Genomic DNA, 21,219 nt, shown 5'->3' with positions numbered 1-21,219 from the left:
GTCTGTACTCATTATTCGTGTTTCTATATACAGATAGATTTAAATGGAGGAGAATTTTCTCGGAATCCCTGTCGGAACGATTTCTTTAGGGGTACTAACATCCAGACTATGTTAATACTTTATTTCGGATTCAGGTTTAAACGAATTTTTTATTTTTTACTAAGAATAGATAACATACTGCAAACAATGGAGAATTTAATAAAGTCATCGGCAGCGGCAAATATGGCAGCGCATTCCGAAGGGGCTTCGGCACCTTCAGCGCCTTCGGACAATAATCAATCCATAATAGAGACAAAACGTGAAAAAATACTCTGTGTCATCGCAAGTGGTCAAAGCAAGTTATTTTTTGGTAAGGAGATTACAGTTGCTGACGTAGAAAAATGGAAAGATGAAACGGTGGTAAAGCCTTCAAAATGTACGAAGCGAAATACAGTTCTCTTATAAGTGATACCATCACTCAAAGTTTCATAGATCTAGGAGCCCGTGCAATTAGTCAGGTAGTTCCATCGATGATCAAGATAACTATGCCACTGATCTTAAAAAGGATTTTATTCTAAACAGTGAAATAAAACGATTATCAGGGCGGATAGCGTACACGTGGGGGCCTGTGATTGCTCTAATTTCCACCGGTTTAATTACGGGTAAACATTTAAATTTTAAAAAATCGGGTTTAATATAGTACCTGAAATAAATGGATTCAACTTCGCCGACTCAGCAAACGGCTCCGCCAGGGACTCCGTCAGAAGCCCCGCCGACGACCCCCACACCGCAAACGGAAACGACTCCGACACAGCGCAACATAGAGAAAGTGACGTTACCGCCGAAGCATCCAGGGAGAGTTGCTGCGGGCAAGCGACTAGCGGAATGGAACAGGCAAAACAGGGAGAAGAAACTAAAAGCAATGGAGGGGAATGGGGGGAGCGATGCGGTAGCAGACCTACCGCCTACAATGAAAGAACAGTGTGATAATAATTCACGCTGGTATAATAAATGTTATCTTGTTTTAGGAATTGTGGGAGTTTCATTGACTGCATTAGGGCTATATTGGGGGCGTGCTCGGCATACCCCCTGTCCCGTTAATCGATCGAGTCCAGATCGGAAAGATCCTCCCCAGAAAGCGAAAAAAACAGAGCACGTAGCAGCTCCATCCGGAACAGTTCCGACAGGGGTTCCGAGGGGAGGGGAGGGGGAGGGGGAGGGGGAGGGAGGACCCAGCTCCTCTACATTGTATGAGATGGATTAACTCCCCATATTTTTTATTTTTATTTTTTATTTTATATACTAGTCAGCAATCATGGATATTAAAACAGTTGTAAACACAATGTACGATGGTATTGTAATCGCAGGACTTGCGATGGGATATCTTATGATCTCCAGCAAATTTCTGAAAATAGAGGTTGGCGATCCAAGTCGTCCAAATTTGACTCGATTGGCAAAATTAGGCGGTGCGACTGCTGCCGCGGTAGCAACCAAAGATCTCCTTGAACAGAAAAATATTATTCCTGCAGAACCTTATACTTCGTAATGGGCACCTTCGGAATAATAATAATATTCATCGAACATTTATACTTAGTAATATATACATACAACGTACAACGATGATCATTGGATTGAAAGCAAAACAGGTGAACCTGTTACTGTTAATTTTTACCCTTGTATTGACACGACACAGTTTACGAAGATAAACTGCTAGAGTGCGGACTATATAATTCATGGCATAACATAACATCGACGAATAATGTAATAAAATATCAAGAAGGTGACCAACCGAAGAAGACTAAATCAATACGTCCAGGTAACTACAATATCGATACGTTAAACAAAGCAATCGGGTTGAAGCAAAAAATTAATTTTGAAAAACATCTGCCGACAAACCATGTTTATCTAACTTTGGCTAAAGATATTAAAGTCTATTTCAATGCCACAGGTAGCTTCGCCAACGTCGTCGGCTTTTCAGATAAACCTGAGAACAACCCAGTTATAAAAAGTACTATGAGTCCGAAGAAAGTGGATTTCTTAACAGTCACTAAATATATAGTTCATTCAGATGTAGTCGATGTTACTGGAAATTATGTTTCATTTGGTTCGGGTGCCTCCGGAGGATACATACAGGGGAAAGTATCGAACTGTTTACAAATACTTCCCATCCGGGATACGAGAGAAATAAGTGAAAAGGTTACTTACGATTTTAAAAACGGAGCAATTTCTATGCCATTGAGAAAAGGGGGAGATTACATGAATTCAATGCGTATCTGGATAACAGATCAGGATGGGAACATGATCGATTTCAATAACTGGCCAATTAGCTTTTGTATTGAATTATTGTAGTCGTTCCGCCTACCGGTGTAACATAAACCATCCCACGACTAATCCTCCAGCAATATAGATCATCTCATATTTCTTTTGCTCAGGACTGGGCTGATAATAATCTGAGAATTGCGCTAACGCTTGCGCTGGACTTGACGTAGAGTTGCTTTGCACCGCTTCTGCTTCTTCCAGGATTTCTGCATCTGTATCTCTTAATTCTGCCGCAGCATGCGCGTCCTTTGCTTGATTTTCTCTTTCCCAGTCAGCCTGTAGTAATCTTTTTTCTGACCAGACGTTGCGATCATGTTCAAATTTTCTAATGCTTTATCATGTCGGACTTTCTCTTCAATAAGAGCATCACCATTACCAGAAAGCTTTTGTCCGATAATATTTCCTCCTGTGAATGCCGTTGCATTTAATACAGCACCGAGAACTGTCATTCCTATTGCTGAAGCCATGATTGTGTATATTACAAGGTATTATTTTAATTTTCACTGTATATAGGTCCCTACGGAGTATGTCTGATCCAAGTGGCTTCGGTCTAGGTACAATTCGTATGCAAAATCTTGAGCTTGAAGATCTGAGTGATGTTAAAGTTAACAATAATACTAAGATGGCTGCTAATCATAATAAGGATTACGTCCTTCGTTATAAAGACCGCGAAAAATATTTCGTTTTAGCCAATGCCGCGGCGCCACCCCACGAACATGCTGTAGAATTTTCCGAACTTAAAGACATTGATGAAACTGTAATTGACGCCACAAAGGCTTCTAATGATTCTACTCCTTTTGCTCTGACATGGGATTCGGCTAGTCAGAAATTCATGCCTTATAATGTGCCGCGTAACATCTTAGATATATTGGATAGTGAAATTGCAGGAGGTGTTGCTGAACCACCAGGAACTCCGAATGTGATTTATTTTGATAGCAATGTAAACAAATATAAATTGTTAGATTTTCGTAGTTGGCTTACTCCTACGAATCCATACATTGCACTTCTTGGTATACCGATTCACCTTAAAATTAGTCCTCTTAATACAATAATGAAGGCAGATAATACACTAAGAAGGTGGATAAACGAGGGGGAGAATTATTGCTCGTATACAGCTAGCGGAGTTCCAGTTAGATTATTTTGGGACACAACTTTAAAGAAACTGGGTCTGAAAAGTGTCGGTGATGAGGCAGCTGAATTAACTTTACAGACTGTAAATCAACAGATGACTGATAATATGAAAATACTTCAACATGGTACAGTTCTCATTAGATGTGTAAAGTTAGCTACTGGAGATGAATTTGACGATTTGGTTGGATATTATGCTATGAAAACAGATAACAGAACAACTTGTGATATTATCATAAGTATTGATAAAGATCGGGGAGGGGAAATGAGTATTGAATGTTTTGTTGCGGGAATAGAATAGAGAACGACTTAGGAACTACATTTGTACGTAAAGATAAAAGAGTGAACACTTTAGATATCAGTACCATTCATCTGAAACGACTCATTTTGTTTGAAGTAATGGTCTTTCGTCATATTTTAAGTTCAGAGGAAATTACTAAAATTTTATCTATCAGGTGAACAAGTTCGCACCGATAGGAACTCCGAGTTCAGACCTCAGTCATGCAGTAGGAAAAAATTCACATCAGCTAGACTCCGCAACTGACTGACAACGGGGCTCCTTTATATAGGCTAGTTTGATGGTGATGACTCACACGGAATTTCCCGTACATGTATAAACATGTTGTGTGTGACTCAGCAGGGAATTTCCCCGCTTAGTACAGGACAATGCACTGCTGCGCGTGAGTGAGTTCATATATAGGTCAGGGTCACACTTTAGTTACATGGATGGTTAATTTTTCCTTCGCTTCATGTAGATAAATGAATAAAATGGGGTGTAAAATTCTTATTCATCCCAGTTGTCCACGTTTACTTTACTACTGGAGCTATCCGACTTAAAATGAAACAACTCTAGTTGTTGCACAAGGTGGTCTTTTTGTATTTCGTGTTGAGAACGATCGCCAAAAATCACTTGCATACGCTGGTCAATTTCTGTACGTTGATTTCGGCAACAGTTCTTTGGATTCGTACAGGTTGGCAGGGGTAGTTCACCCCTTAGTGTAGTTCTGTTCTGTTCCTTGTCATTTAGTTTCTGACGATTCACGTTCAAGGAATTATCATTGATATGATTACGAGCAGACGACAAAGAAGATCACGTTAGCAACGGTTTCTCTGTAGGCAGAGAAATGTCAAGTTGCCTGACACTAGTGGCTAGTGGACGAGGGCTAGTGGACATACCATATTCAGCGCGCCCTCTGGTGACAATTCTTTGCCATCATATTTCAAGAAATCACTTTATGTATTTCATGAGGGCAAAACAAAATTCCAAATTCTGATAACGCCATTTAAAACGAATCAAGGAAACAAAAGAAACGAAGTTTTTGTTTCTTCTCTTTCATTAGATTTTTATTGTAATAATTTAACTAACCCTCCCAGTGTCCTTACACGTTGAGGGGAAACGCGGATTGACGGTAGGGACGTAATTGTGGTTTTCATGATGATGATCATGATGATGATGATAATGATGATTAGGGTAACAATGATGACGGTTGTACAATTTAAGCCTCCAGCACATGAGGGAAATTAGTTTAGCAAAATTCAATTCGAGGCTGTTTAATCAGCCATTTTACTCGAGTGCGGGCGATTTTTCAGAGTTTTTCCCTCTCGAGCCGTTGAGCAAAATATTCAACAACACGACTGGAACTAATTTTGTATAATTGGATGGTGAAGTAATGTCGATTTAATGTGCAAATGTAACCTCATCTACTTTTCTTTTTCAGATACACACTTTTTTTATGAGTAAATTTATAATATTGAAACATTCAGCTACAAATGACCTAACACGTTTGAGAAATTTGAAAAATATGAAATCCAATTATCCCAAATTAGTTCCAATCGTGTTCAACATAGTTGACATTTTTGCCTTGTGAAGATAGTTCCTCAACGTGTGCGAAGGAGAAAGTCATTTCCCTCACGTCATGTTTACTAAAGCGCGCGCGTGGAAATCACGTGACCACAGAAAATGACCTCCCATAGCATTAAAAACACAGACGCTTGTGGTTTGATACACGGTGAAGGCCGCCATACGCATTAGAAAGATTGGCCATTCTGTCTTGCCTGCCGTCTCAAGGGGACAAAATTAAAATAAACCCACGAAAAATCGACCGCACACGAAAGTAAAATGGCAGAGCAAACAGCCTCAAAGTTTCTCTCGCCGGTGTGCGGCAATCATTCATTCAATCAATCAATCAATCAATCAATCAATCAATCATTTTAGAAACCTGTTTTGAAAATATTACGGTATAAATAGATGTGTATTTGTACAAAGATGAAGCCGGATGGAAATTGGAAAATGGTCGATATGCTATTACGTCATATGATATGCTATTACGTCACTATGATATGCTATTACGTCACCATGATATGCTATCACGTTACTATGATATTAATGATGAAGATTAAGACTGCCAATACTAATATTACCATGCTACTAATGTGTATACTGGTTTTTGTTTTGTACGAGGTAAAACTGTTTCAAAACGTTAAAAACTTCTACAAAAAATTTCATTTGAAGATTCAGGTATCCAACAATTGGAAGCACCTTAAGCAGACATTAATCCATAGACGGACAAACTTTTTAAATAAAAATTCATGGTTTGATCCATATGGATGGATATACGCCAAAATATAGAGATTTAGTGGTGCCCTAGAGGACAGCTTTGAAAAACTTTCGTCATATGCGATCATTGTACTTAGAAAAGAGAAGCTTGAACTTCCTAGAAGAAGAGTTTTTATGGGGCACTTACAAGTTTCTTTAAAGTTTTTCTATTTTACTTTTGCAACAATTCGTGGCTTCCACTGTATCAGTTAGTTTTACCAGGTTTATACCGTCAATGCGCCAGGGAAAGTATGACAAATAATAGTTATTGTCATACAATCTGACCATCTCTGATTTCGACTCATAAGGCAGTCTTGTTATGTATTGCAAGTACAATACATAGTTTACGATACGTTTCGGTATTCCTGGAACGCACTTATCCCAGTATATTTCTAACATATGTTGACCCACTGTAATGTGACGGAGATCTCTGAATAAATAATCCTGCTGCGACCATTCTAACATAAGGGAGCGTTCAGTTTTTACGGCTGGGGGGGGGCTGGCAAAATCTTGTCGCCGGTGTCAAAAAAATATAGACCCCCCTGCATTTTTCGTGAAAAAAGATGACCCCCCCTTTTTCAGATGAAAAAAATTGATGACCCCCCCCCCCCCGCTTAAAAATAACTAAAACCCATACGTCAAATTTACCCGCATGGTTTGGATTTGAACTCCGGTACGCCGCGCACTTTATTCGTGTAGCAGAGATGCCAGTGCACAAACTTCTCAGCCACATCCATTGAAACGTCTGTTAATTAGGACGACTGTAAGGCAATTTTTAACTTCATTTCAATAGACAACTCATGTCCATGGACATTGTATAAAGTGAACTTTATTGGAGTGGTTCGCCAAAGGCAGCCCTCCGGTTAAGAGGGTCATGGGCCATTACATAAAGTCAACTTTATTCTAGTGGGCCACCGGTACCACGGTAAAGAGGGTCGATCATGGCTATTGCATAAAGTAGACTTTACTGGACAGGGCTGCTAAAGGCGCACGGCCATTAAGATTGCCGTGGGGTATTACATAAAGTCAATTTATTGGAGTGGGCCGCCGCAGGCGGCCCGCCTGTAAAGAGGGTCGATCATGGCCATTGCATGAAGTAAACCTAATTGGAGTGGGCCGCCAAAGGCGTCTGCCTGTTGAGAGGGTCATGGGTAATACATAATGTATATTTATTGTAGTGGGCCGCCGAAGGCGGCCCGCCGGTAAAGAGGGTCGATCATGGCAATGGCATAAAGTGAACTTTATTGTTGGTATTATGTTTTTGAAAATGTGGTGACCCCCCCTTTCTTACCAGTGAAAAAGCGATGACCCCCCTTTGCGGATTCCAAAATTTTGATGACCCCCCCCCTGATTTTGCCGGCCCCCCCCGGCCGTAAAAACTGAACGGTACATAAGTCTGTACATTACGTTTGATGATTTTTTCATGTTTATTTCGTATGTCAATTGGAAGTTCTTATTCTACTCCAAACAGAATGTTGAAACACCTACTATTTAGCTTGTAAACATAGCGTTCACATCTATATATGTAAAATGCAATGTTATTGTTTAAATTTTAATTTTAGCTAGACCAGAGTTCACTTGTCAACAATAACAGCGCAGTCTAAACATCTACGGACTGAGTTGGCAAGCTGAATACTGTGTATATCAATATGCTTTGGGAGAGTTGAACAAGAAATTATGGTTGACATTAAAGAAAAAAAAATAGTGAAACTCATCAAAGGTTAACACTACTGGCTTTTTAAGCTGCAACGCGTTGAAGCGAGGCTTTTCAAGGGTGATTAAGATGAAAAGTTTTCGACCTTGCTATTTGTGACCTTTATGACCTTTGAAGCAACTATTACTATCATGGATAAACATAAGACAGTTGTAAACAATATAGACTAATTTGGCATGATTCGCGATACAAACCATTATATCCAGAGCAATCTATGATCGACTTAAAAAACTGCAAGATTGAATTAATAGTAGATAAACTCATTTTAGTCATGCCGTTCCTGACAAATCGAAATCTGCCCCGTCGATTTTTTAACAAAGTGCAAGCTATTTTGGAGAGCCTTGTACTGCAGGAAATACCGAATACGTATTTTACGTCACACTATCGGTCGAAGCTCTCACTGTATATCCACCACTATCTGAATCGAGTGCTGTGACTGTTTCACTTCTGTGCTGATGTATGCAAGGTCGTTGGAACAGTGACCTGGGCATTTCAGAGTCATCTAGCTGGCATCGTTGTGATCGCTTGCTGCTGGATAGTACGGGGTAGGTAACTACTTATTGTATCTCGGTGTATGTTGATATTCTTCATGTTCATAGCACAGTGACAAAGGAGTAAACTTGTTACCAAACATGTGTAGAGTCAAGGGAGAAATTAAATTCGAGTCGAAATTCGGTCTTAGGCATCACAAACATCAAATAACTTCTTCTTATTGAACTAGAGAAAGATCCCGATTCAAGATGACCGCCAACATTTTAAATACCTTCAAAATCAGCTATATTGTACACTGAACGCAGTGAAAGAACAAGACATCCATTTTCAATCAGACTTCACATTTGCAATACCCCATACACACAGGAAACACGCTCAGGGCGGATGGAAAAATCACCCGATTCCCTGAGTTTCACCAGGAAGTTTGACATATAATTATGGCTGCGTTTATTTCCGTCACTGTTTCTAAGATTAGCCTAGATATATCTTTTCGCCCGTATATGGGCGGCAAATATGTTATTCGCATATATCATTGCAACCCTTTCATACTTCATATACTTGTTAAGCTTACCCTGATTCCACTGTCGAGCTGAGCTGTGAGATAGTTCAAACGGTGCTCTATGTGTGTGGGTATACACTCTACTTTAAATTATTTAGAGGGATTCCCCCTCAAAGTTACAATTATTTCATTCAGAACGTGCCCAGAGGTGTAGGTAATTCAATGTTTATAAAAAAGGTTATCGAAATATGAATATCGAGATTTACAGTGGAAATGAATTTCACTTCAGGATGTAAAACACAATCCATTGTATGGAAAGCGGAGACAGCCATAAAATGCTCAGTATTGGGTGGGCTTTAACTAGTGACGTTTGACTGGCCATTCTTCAAAAACATACTGCAAGATGAAACGACAGATGCAGCAGTTGTGAACCGTAAAATGTGTCCGAGATGTTTTCCCCACTCATATCTCTTTCAGAAAATTGATGACATTCCGCCGGTTTACGTACATGTGTACATCTAATGATAGGGGCGTATCATTTTTCTTAAGGGCCTGGACAGCATTAAAGGGGGAGGCTTGAGCGATTCAAAAAACTGGGTGCACGGACAATGGTGACCCTCCTCAACCTTTTACATAAGAAACAGTGACCTGCCCAAAAAGTCATGCAAGAAAAACCATACCCTCCCCCGTGCCCATTTTCATGCCAGTACATATATAAAAGTGATAATTATCTTATTCTGACAATTGTTATATTTAAAAAATGTATGGTACTGTGAAACAGCAATAAGTCCAATATGAAATCAGAAAAAATGATAGCTCGTGACACGAAGTGGTGCGATGCAACCATGCAGTGGTCATGAGGAGTGAATCAGGAGGGGGTGCCCCTTCTTGTTGTAGACACTGAAAAATATAGCTATTGAAATTACGTCATTTGGTGTCGTTTCGGGTGAATTTTGAGACGTGCTGGCCAAGAACATTAGTATTTCTTCAATTCAGAAAAAGAGGGATATCTTGTGACAAAAAAAGGTGCAATGCAACGGTAAAGTTGCCATTTGGGGATTAAAAGGGGATGTCCCCTCCTGTTGAAGAAACTTTTGAATATTTAGCTATTCAAATGACTTGGGTGAACAATTTGGTCCAACAATTGTGACAAAACGATTAGCCTTATAGCAGGTAGTACATGTAATGTTACACTTTGCCCATAAATACAGGCAAAATCGCTTATTCTGTTGTAGAAGAGTAAAATGTTTGTGGAAGCTACAGATTTAGTGTTCTTTGATAGGAGTAGAAGATGTCAAGTCTACTTGTCAACATAGTCTTTGTTTTGATTGGTGTTATAAACGAGGAAACAATGTTAAAGGTATACTGTGTGACCTGTTCCGATTTTGCCAAAGTTACCATGGAAAGAGAAAATCAGACCAATCGCAGATTTTAAGCGGGTGGCCGCTTTTTAAAAACAGCACCCGCACATGGGCATTTTGAATACCGTGGAACGCCCCTTTGACCATACATGGGCATATTTAGATTACAGGTGACTGTACGTATACCTTGAACAATGGCATCCTGAGAACATTAGTACAGGCATGAGAATATGAAATTGAACGGTTCGACTGTGAGATTATGCCCAAACACAATTGATTTCGATAGTTATGGTGACCGACAGACATTAAGAACTTTGACGATCTTGATGATACCTTGTCGATGATACCTTGTCAACACAGAGAAAAGTTTTATTTTTACTGGTTATAGACATTTTTTGGACTTTTCGGTCATATTTCATCCCATAATCTTTGCATGTAAAGAAGTGGCCCATAATCTTGGCATGGAAAGAAGTGGCCCTCCAAAATGCTCGTATAAATTGTTAAAACCCTCCCCGCATGAAAAATAGAGACCCTGCCACAAAGTGCACCAGTCCCCCCCCCCGTTAATTCTGTCCAGGCCCTGACCGAGCCTCTGGGGCCTTGTAAGGAAGGTTTTGTTTTCACATTGAACGACAACCAACCAACTAATCAATTATATTTTTGCAAACCCTTGGCAAAGGCAGCTATCACTTAAAGAGGATATTGGTGCCTCGGCGTCCAGACCGCGCCCCTATCGGCTTACATCGAATGTTTATTCGGGTTCATTTGAGGTCACTTTATTTCGAGAGGCTGTTCATCGCTTAGGAAACAGAAATACACAATGTATTTTGGCACTTAACATTTATTGGAAGTGTCTATCATGGTCCAAAATGTGTAGAAAAAGTAAAGAGAATAATTGTTATTGCTTTTCCCGGCCTCATTGTACAATACAGATACAATCCAATTGTTGAGGTCAAATCTAAAACCAATCCACAGACTTGACATTGTAAACATACGCGAGGATCACTAGGGCGTTATTTGAATACTGGTGTTTATAAAATTCAGTACTTCCTCCTAAGCCCCTGAGAATATCCAGGAGGAAAAAGCTCATAAACATTTAAAGTAATTTGGCTTATGTGCATTACAAGGCACTCAGCAAGCTAAATTATTTGTATGTTCTCTTGTGTGAACAGAAATGTGTTTTAATTTACATGGAAGATAAGTATTACATGTTATTCCTCATAAAATGATAGTGATGGCTAATGATGGCTATACTTGTACACTTGAACTAAAAAGGTGAGGGTTGTCGGAACGGCGCTTCAAGGTCCCATGGGACCCATACCAGCCATGTGAACGATGTGAATACTGTATATCCATTGTGCGTTACCGAATGATGAAAGTTAAAGCATGTTTGTCATAAATCATAAATCGAAAAATTTAAATGTTGCAGCTATGCTGCCATGGTGCAGCTACTTATCGTACATGATATGCATTGTTCGTAAACGATAAAGTCACGCAGGCGCATTCCGACGACCCCCTCCCTTTAACCATTACTCCCCTCAGCCCACGCATTGGAGAATGTTCAGTCGGACCTGTAAATATGCATTTTACAATCCAAAACAACTGAACTAGTACGACACTTCACTTTTGTTCTAAAGTTTCTCATTCGGTGTCTGTTTTATAGTTATTGTGTGGAAATACACATTTCGTTGAGAGTAGTGAGATATTTTCATGTTGAAACCGACACAAACAGGTTTGTTATCAAGACATCATCATGAGTAAAAGCTTACAAGACGTGTTCAAGGAGTATTGCAGCTTTGGCAAGGGAGCCAAAGGAGCTAGTGAGTTAGACAACAAGAATTGGTCAAAACTGGTCAAAGACAAAGGTCTGATTGACAAGAAACTCAACACAACAGAAGTGGATATGATCTTCACCAGATGCAAGTAAGCTAGTCCACTGAATAATTATAAGAAAATGTGAATCAAAGATATAAATACACATATTAAACCATTTCACCATCAAGTTTTTATCCAAAGCTTGTATTATCCGTAGTGAGTGCTAACAAGTGTAAGGGAATTGAGGTGGAACAGGGTAAAGTGATAGACTGAAAGATCCGTCGCTCGAGGGCGCTGTCTACGCTCCGTCGAGCGACGGATCTCTAAGTCTAGTAAGTGATGTCCGAAATTATTGACAGGGCAAAGTAAAATCAGAGCCCCTCATCGGTCAAAAAATTGAATTTTCTTTGAGATGATCAAACGGTGCAACCAAAGGATCGCATTTTGCATGTCATCATGTTATGTCGTAATTACGAATGTCAAGTCTTCATGTCCAAACACAGGCGCTCCTTAGTTGGGTAGTCTGCTAAGTGGATCGATTTTCGGATCGATCTATTGATCCCGTAGTCGATATGCCCGCCACTGCAACCTAAATACTCATTAGGTTGTGGCGGGCATATCGACTACGGGATCAATAGATCGATCCGAAAATCGATCTACTTTTATAATAGCAGACTACCCAACTAAGGAGCGCCTGTGTGTCCAAATGAGAGCATTTTGCACTTCATCATGTCATGTCGTAATTACAAATGACATAGCTTAATTTTGGCAGACATTCAACGCCATACTATTTCCTGTTTCCAGATAACTTAAATTTCTTAAATAATTGAAAAAGTGACATGTATGGATCGATCACAGGGATTTATTCAGGGACAATAAATACTAATATGATAAAAACCAAGTAAGTTTCGTTGTCTACAGGTTTTTTTTTTCTGTCTGCCTTTTTCTTACCTATATGCTCTGCTCGCTTGGGACATGACGGACTGCGCACTATGTCAGTAGTAAAATGCGCCCTCTTTCGTGAACTGCATCCGTTGTGGGATTATCATTCCCAGTGGATTGATCAGTTTTGAGGGGCTTTGAAAGTAATTGCACAATCATTCAATTAGAAAAGAAACTTTAATTGAATTGTAATGCACAACAAATTTCAGTTTTCACGGTATTACGAAATCGTACCGAAACTGAAGTCTTTTTAGAGTTACACACTCCGATACTGTTTCCCTTGAGTCAGTCACTGGCAAAAATGTTAATTCTGTATTTTACTAATGGTCTTTCCTTACTAACAGGGCAAAGGGTGGCCGAACACTCACCTTTGCTCAGTTTGAAATGGCAATCAAACAGGCTGCAAAGGCAAAGTATGGCAGTGACAGTGATGAAAACGTACAGAAGGTCAAGGATAAAGTGTGTAGTGGTGGTGGACCAGCAACTGTCGGAGCAACGGTAAGTAACTCAGGAGATACAGCTTATGAAAAATGTGTAGTGTGTGTGACGGTAGCGTGGTATCCATTTATGTAATGCATTGATGGACAAGATGTGGTGTGAAGATGTGATGCTTCTGATATTACATGCAGTGTGTTTTGTGACGTGATCTGATGTGAACAGGTGATTCAATTGCATAGTTTAGTGTGCATGTGGGTGTGCTGCAGTGTTTGGATGAAGACAGATTTTGACATTGCAGGGATTTCATCTGACCATGCCATAAGATGTCATGCGTGTACAGGCCACCCAAAACACCTAACATCCAATGCCTCATGTGTTTGTATCTGTATTGTGTTTGTATTTAAAAAAGAAAACCAGTCATGATTACAGAGCCATGAAAAAACAAACATGAATCAAATATGAAAGTTCAAAAGTTCACAAAGCAAATTGTGGCAGTTTATAGGTGGACACAAAGCTAGCACATATGTACAAATCAGCCTTGATGAACTTCCAATTCATTCGTACTAGATTTAAAAAGCAGATACAAAGACCTGTTTTGAATATGAAATGAATTCAACCCAAATTAATTGAGATCAAATATAGTAGAGGATTTTATGGTGTGATGCATGACATAAAAGTGAGCTCAGTTTGTACATAGTCATGCTTTACCAATACATTGGACACTTTTATTGCCAATGACAAAAGACACATTTCACACTGAAATCTACAATTGGTATGATTTCACTTTACAGAAAGCAATGAAGGCTGGAGGTGTAGACAGGCTAACCGACACCAGCAAATACACCGGCTCTCATAAGGAGAGGTTTGATGAATCTGGTAAAGGCAAAGGCATGGAGGGGCGTGTCGACAAAGCTGACACTTCTGGTTATGTGGGCGCTTATAAGGGTGAAGGAACATATGACAAAAAAATGAATAGAGCTGGAGATAAGACATAATCGATCTATCCTGGGAATAGTTTTCATCGAAAATATCTGTTTAATGTAACTTTTTTGTCGAGATGGTAAGGCAAAAGGCACCGAAAGTGATGATAGGCTTAAAATGAGACTTCATATATTCTGATTTCTTAATGAACGCAGATTTTCTTCTTTCCAGTGTGGTATGCTGATTATTTCGAAATGCAAGGAGTTTTCCCTGCATTTAATATAGATTTGTCATGTATATAAATAATTTTAGTACTTTAAAACTTGAGAACCATCCAGATCTATGTTACATTTATGTGCATAGTAGTGTTTGTATTTGAGTTTTGTTATTATGTCTAGATTTGCTTTCCTTCCTTATTTTATATCACTGCACAGAGATGTGGATGAGAACAAAAGAGGAAAATTAAATTTTCCTCAGGGAGTTACCAAAGGAATGACGCCCATTTTGAATAAGCTTATCCATAAATGTTGGGTTGGTAGAATGACACGGAAATTTCTGCCATTCAAGGTACTTAAAGGGTTAGCTACAATTATCAAATGAGGGCAATTTTAGACCGATGAGTAATTTTCTATAGCATTGTCTGTGAAAATAATTGAAACACAAGTCAAACATTCATCTTCATTTAACAATTGCCAGTTATCTGACACATAATGTGAAAACAATTGTTGATTAGATGGTATGCAATTGCTTGATTTCAAACTCGCGTTTGACATTACAATGTTTTAAGTACTGCTATGCTACATCAGTGAATGTGCTTCAATGTTGCTGCTGTTCTTTCTTCTGGTATTGCAAATAAATTTTCACCACAAATCTACGTGTATATTAATCTTTTTCTGTACTTAAAATTATGCTTGACTGTAAAAAATTTATCTAGATATTTTAGGTAAGATAAGTGAAGTATGTGAACCTTCATAATATTATATAGGGCTCAGCCCTTGGTGTCGCGCCAGGGGTTAAGATTGGCAATGTTATTTGTATTGATTCATGATAAAATGTAATTAATTGTTACTTCATAACGTATATATGACAACTATGCCCAGTTTCCCTCTGATGAAAGCAGTTCACGTACGTACACGCGCGGACGTCAAACCCTGCAGCAGTGCAGGTAGGCCTATAGATTTCTGTAACGTGTAAAAATTTTGGACAAAAATTGGCAAGTTTTACATTGATAACAGCCTATTGCGTTAAACAAGGGACGTATCATGCAATCATTATCATTGGCAATGGTAACCGCACTGCCCAACTTCCACTTGCAAGCTGAAAACCCCGGCGTTCCGTCTAAAAACTGGCAATTTTTATTAATTATTGACACTGGGGGCGCTTTTCTAAACTTCAATCCCAGCATTCTTTGCGTATGCCACCGTTCATATGCGCGACTGTTTTCTCTATGGAAATCCGGTCACGACATGCGACATGCGACTTCAAAACTGCGACCTGCGTCCTGCGAGTTTCGACCTGCGACTTCGGCATTTAGACCAAGGTGTAACCTGCGACTTCACAACAGCGACCTGCGTCCTGCGTGTTTGTCAAACTGCGACCTGCGACTTCACAACTGCGACATGCGACAACAACACGTAACGTTTCATGGTGTTTTCCTCAGTATTAGATTTGAGGCGTCTTGCGTGAACTTTAATCCTTTGAGCGCCAAAGTTTATTTTTGTCCCCTTTATATAATAAACCCCTGTCAATTTTCTCCAATTTTTGCAAAAATTTTGGGAAAGACCTGTAGCCAATGAAATGTGATGTCGATTTGGTCCAAAATTATCAAAAAATTACAGAAAATTCTTGGTAAAGTTTTGCACTAAAATTTTGGTGGGAGAAAATTACAGCGCTCAAAGGGTAAAACGTGGAATGGAGATTTAACGTTCAACATCGATCAATTAATAAGCCATTGCTTTCGCTTTGGTAAATCGTTCACCAAGTCTGGCAAAACTCAATTCATGTACACACCAGTTCACTCATTTTCATCTGGAGAGATAATTTTATGACGGAAATGTTGACAGTAGTCCGTGTTAATGCATGGAAAATAATATGCTACGTGATAGGCATTTATATGTTTATATTATAATTTCAAATTATTTTAGATATTCTTCGTCTGCCTTACCTCGCTTCTTTCCTTATGTTATCGACAAACCTTTTGATTTTTAGATATCGCCGGTATTTATCCTCATTTTACTGTGGTATAACCATCTAGCTGTCTGTTTAATTCATCAGTTGTTGCCCCCCCCCCCCCCCCCCCCCCCCCCTCTTCCCCCCCCAATTGTCTCATAACTGCGTCAGTGTCATTGCAAACATTAGAATTTTCAGTTATTGTCCTTTATTTTCTAACATTTCCAGTTTTGTTCCAATTCTCCAGTGATTGATCATCGGATGTTGCCATCTTTTCGTCTAATTTCATTTTTACTTTTTCGTCAAAAAATCGAATTGATCCAACTTTTGTACAGTTGGAAAAATAAAAATATTCTTACTGGTTACTTCGGACTACATTTGTCTACACAAATAACATATGCAAAGCAGTTTAAAATAATACTGATATTGACAGAAGTGCAATCCAAACATATTTGCTAACCATGAATAGCCAGTGCCCGACTTTCTTTATAGATAACGCGAGTTAAAACTGTAAAACAGGACATCATTAAACCTTCCTACAATCCTATTTTCAGTGTTTAAGCCTAATATGTACATACTATAATATGTACATATTATTTTTTGTGTGTATATAATATTTTAGATCATGTGAGCAGAAAAGTTCCAGAAACTAACTCTGATGTAGACGTTTAAAACCCTATTGCTATTGCATTATTTCAGATCAGTTTGCCTTTCGTAAGAAGGAAAATAAATTTGTGCTCTTCCTTTGTGGATTTTCTACCGTCACACCTTCGTGCACTTCTAAGCTTGTTGAATTCTTTCGCTGGCCGATTTTTGCGTAGGCCAGCGGTGCGAAAATTATGCTCTGGTCGCGAGAATGCGGTAAACCGGCTGTTTTAATGCAGTGCAATGGTGTCCCTCGTGTTTTTCAGGCTCGTGTTCAGAGCAATGGTGCAAATAAATCAAGACTGATGTCGCAGTTTGACAAACACGCAGGACGCAGGTCGCTGTTGTGAAGTCGCAGGTTACACCTTGGTCTAAATATCGAAGTCGCAGGTCGCATGTTTCAAACTCGCAGGACGCAGGTCGCAGTTTTGAAGTCGCAGGTCGCAGGTCGCAGGTCGTGACCGGATTTCCATATTTCTCCCTTTATCTATATTAACGATATTCTGTATCAGCGACAAGGTGCATAATAACATTTACTGGCTAATAAAAGAGGTATATTTTATAAAGGCATGTTATATAATAATAATTTGTTTCGTATTTGTTTATTTACGAGTACTCAAAAAAAAAACATGGCGGCGCCCACGAAAGAAGGTTACACTTCCGGTTACTCGCATAGTATATTATGAATAAGCGCATGCGTAGTCAGTAAGCCGCTGGCGCGACTATTAAAATGTCTCCTTGGCCTATTTTATTTTATTTTATTAAACCTTGTTTAACGAGGGTAGCCTGGTAAGCTTCAGTAAAGATGCTTATCTTCCCAGGGCCCTTAGATGAACATACAAACTGATACAAAGCAGAACAACATGAAACATGATAAACAAAGCTAGCACAATACAATGCACAGAAAAAGTGGCCAGGAGTCACCACTTGCACACAGGAGGAAAAAAAATGCACAATCACACTAGATAACAAAAACAAATTTAACAAGAAAACTAAAACTTACAAACACAAAAAAATTATACCCAATAAGCTTTCAGGTAGGCAGTTTTAAAACTGCTTAATGAGTTACTAGATCTTATATTTAAATCGACATTATTCCACTGATTGGCACTATTTACAGTAAAGCCTTTTCGATAAAAATCCTTATTTGTTGCAGGAACCACTAACAATTTTTGCATCTTGGATCTTGTAACTCTTTTATGATCAATTTCGGTAAAAAAACTTGTCATATATTGCGGTGCAAGATTATTTAAACATTTAAAAACCATACAAACATTCTTATAAACTATTCTATCTGGTAATGGCATTATATGCGTTTTTTTAAAAAAATGCTCGGTCGAAGCATTATACCTTGCATCACACATCACTCTGATAGAACGTTTCTGAATCTTATGCAACCTTTTCATAAACGGTGATGCTCCCCATAAATGACAACAGTAATCCAAGTGTGGTAAAATATAGCTATTATAAAAAAGTTTTCTTATATTCATAGGTAAAAACTGTCTTATTCTCTTGAGCAAAGCATATTACTATTTACTTTTTAAAAATCTTGTCACAGTGCTGCTTCCATGACAGATTTTCATCGACAAGCGTACCAAGAATCTTTTCACAGTGTACTGCTTGCAATTCCGTTCCACCAAGATTACAGTCTAAAGTTTGTTTATTCAAATGTCTACGTCTTTGTTGCGTTGTTACAATCATTGTCTTTGTCTTGTCACAATTAATGGCCATTCTATTATTCTTACACCAATTATGAACATTATTTAAGTCAGAGTTCAAAGTTGTCTCAATTTCTTGAATACATTTTGCACTGGAAGTTATGGTTGAATCATCTGCGTACATGTCAATGTTATTATCAATATAAAGTGGCAAATCATTTGTGTAAATGATGAAAAATAAAGGCCCAAGTATACTACCTTGGGGAACGCCTATAACATGGTAATGCATTGGTGTCTTCGGTTCAAATGTTTCACTCGCTGTCACTTAGTGTGAGTGTCTTTTCAAATGCAGTAAGAAATCGTGCAAAATATTTCAACCCAACAATTGCGAAAATGCTTGATATGCTTCCTATATCTTTATGATGGCCTTTATGAATTTCATGGGTAAAGTACATTTACTGTCAACTTTTTACAATGCAACATTGTGCCTTATAATCCGTGAAATTATTCGGCCAACCATTTTTTCACCTTGAAATCAAAGAATGACAGTCGATATATTTCCAGACCCATTAAAAATTGCCGAAGTAATTCTGATATACAAAAAAGGCGCAATTATCGTCCTATTTCTGTACTTCCAATCTTTAGTAAAATCATGGAGTCTCTTAGTCAACAAACAAATAACAACATATCTTGAAAATAAACATGTCTTAACTAATAAACAATTTGGGTTCTGAAAAAAGTTCAGCACAAAGTTGGCCCTTGTTTCAGAAATAAGCAATTCTCTTGACAATGAGTTTCTTAAATATGGTATTTTCATAGACTTGAAAAAAGCCTTCGACACCATCAATCTTGGTATTTTATTACACAAATTACATCATTATGGTATCAGAGGTGTCTCACAGGATTGGTTTCAGAATTATTTATCAAATCGCAAACAGTCTGTTTCCATTGACGGATCTTCATCATCGTACAAGACAATAAATTGTGGTGTGCCCCAAGGTTCAATCATCGGCCCTATTCTATTTCTGATTTCACTAAATGACATTTCCAATTCTGCTGACTCTTTCCAGTTTAGGCTTTTCGCTGATGATACCAACTTATTCAAATCTTTCAAATGCAGCAATATTGATCTCACCCAAACTAACATAGATTTTCAAAACGTCCTTAATTGGTGTACTGCAAATAAGCTTACAATTAATGCAGAGAAAACAAATTACATGGTAATTAAAACATCCCGTAAACAAATGCATCTAACAGGCAGTATTGAAATTAGTGGACGTTAATTGCAAAGGGTCTCCTTGCCAACTTACCTTGGTATTTTAATCGACAAAGACTTCAACTGGCAGCCTCATATTAAGAATGTTGTTAAATCTATCTCCCCAAAGGTTGGCATTATCTCACAGATAAGGCATTATGTCCCTAAAAATATACTTATTTTACTGTATAATTCACTGATCCTTCCACACATAAACTATTGTATTGAAATTTGGGAAAACACATTTACGACCTCCTTAGAACCGATTTTTTTACTACAAAAAAAAGATAGTCCGTCTCATAAGTTTCTCTGGTTTCCATGCCTCAAGCGCGCCTTTATTTAAAAACTTGGTATTTTAGACTATGTAAATTTCATACTTGCATGTTTGTTTTTGATTTGTTACATGGCCATTTTGCCCACTATGTAAATCACTATTTAGATTCAATACCCAACGATTACCCTACCCGCTTTTCCAAACAAGACAATTTTTATGTACCTAGAGTAAATCTGACACAAAGTAAACATGGCGTAAAATACGCAGCTACCTACCACTGGAATTCGCTCCCATGCGATATCAAAAGTATTTCAAGTAGAAATGTATTTAAAAACGCTGAAAGCTTACCTTCTAGACCATTGATAAATATGTGTACGATTTTCTTGAACATGATATTTTTATGCCTTTATTGTAAACATGTAAAAGAGCCTGAGATTTCACTTCAGTTGTCTCCTTTTGCACAGCAAATGTTTTACGTTTTCACCATGTACATACAAATTTGCCATCCAACACAGTTACGTATAACTATCTGTCTGTATATTTTTGTTAGGGACACGGACTTGACTAGTTCCTTGAGAACTATTTCTGTGACCCTCACCAGATTTAAGATTACTTTTGTCTTCTCTTTCGCACATGTATATATTTTGTCTACATATATCTGGTGAAAAATAAAATTCACTTCACTTCAAAAAATATTGGCAAATCTCATTATTTCACCGGTTCACATGACAATTTGCATTAAAATTGGACCAAATATGCTTTCTTAGCGCTATATTTCTTAAAAAATAACACGTTCAGCGCGGTATCTTTATCGGACAACCTTATTTTTAATCAATAAATGCAAATAAGAATTACCAATTGGATAAAATGCTAAATTGGTGTTTCATGGAATTATCTTTGGTCAGCCCGGTATGAAGATATTTCTGAGTCAAAGAGAATGCTCTTCAGTCAGTACTTCAAATTGTAGTTTAGGATACACTGTCATGCATTACTCCAAATGAGTTGAACTGAAAA

At 38.3% G+C, this 21,219-nt stretch overlaps 1 protein-coding gene across 1 annotated transcript; it reads left to right on the top strand.

Annotated features, from left to right (window-relative positions):
• Positions 1-8,089: 8,089 nt before the first annotated feature.
• On the top strand, positions 8,090-15,078 carry LOC139148361 (tubulin polymerization-promoting protein family member 2-like). Its single transcript, XM_070719768.1, has 4 exons — positions 8,090-8,281; positions 11,821-12,011; positions 13,190-13,343; positions 14,075-15,078. Exons 2-4 carry the CDS (start codon positions 11,842-11,844, stop codon positions 14,276-14,278), a joined length of 528 nt encoding a protein of 175 aa, XP_070575869.1. The 5' UTR covers positions 8,090-8,281; positions 11,821-11,841; the 3' UTR covers positions 14,279-15,078.
• The last annotated feature ends 6,141 nt before the right edge of the window (positions 15,079-21,219 follow it).

Source organism: Ptychodera flava, chromosome 13, assembly GCF_041260155.1.
Source record: "Ptychodera flava strain L36383 chromosome 13, AS_Pfla_20210202, whole genome shotgun sequence".
Classification (NCBI taxonomy): Eukaryota; Metazoa; Hemichordata; class Enteropneusta; family Ptychoderidae; genus Ptychodera; species Ptychodera flava.
This window is presented reverse-complemented; position numbering and strand designations above follow the sequence as displayed.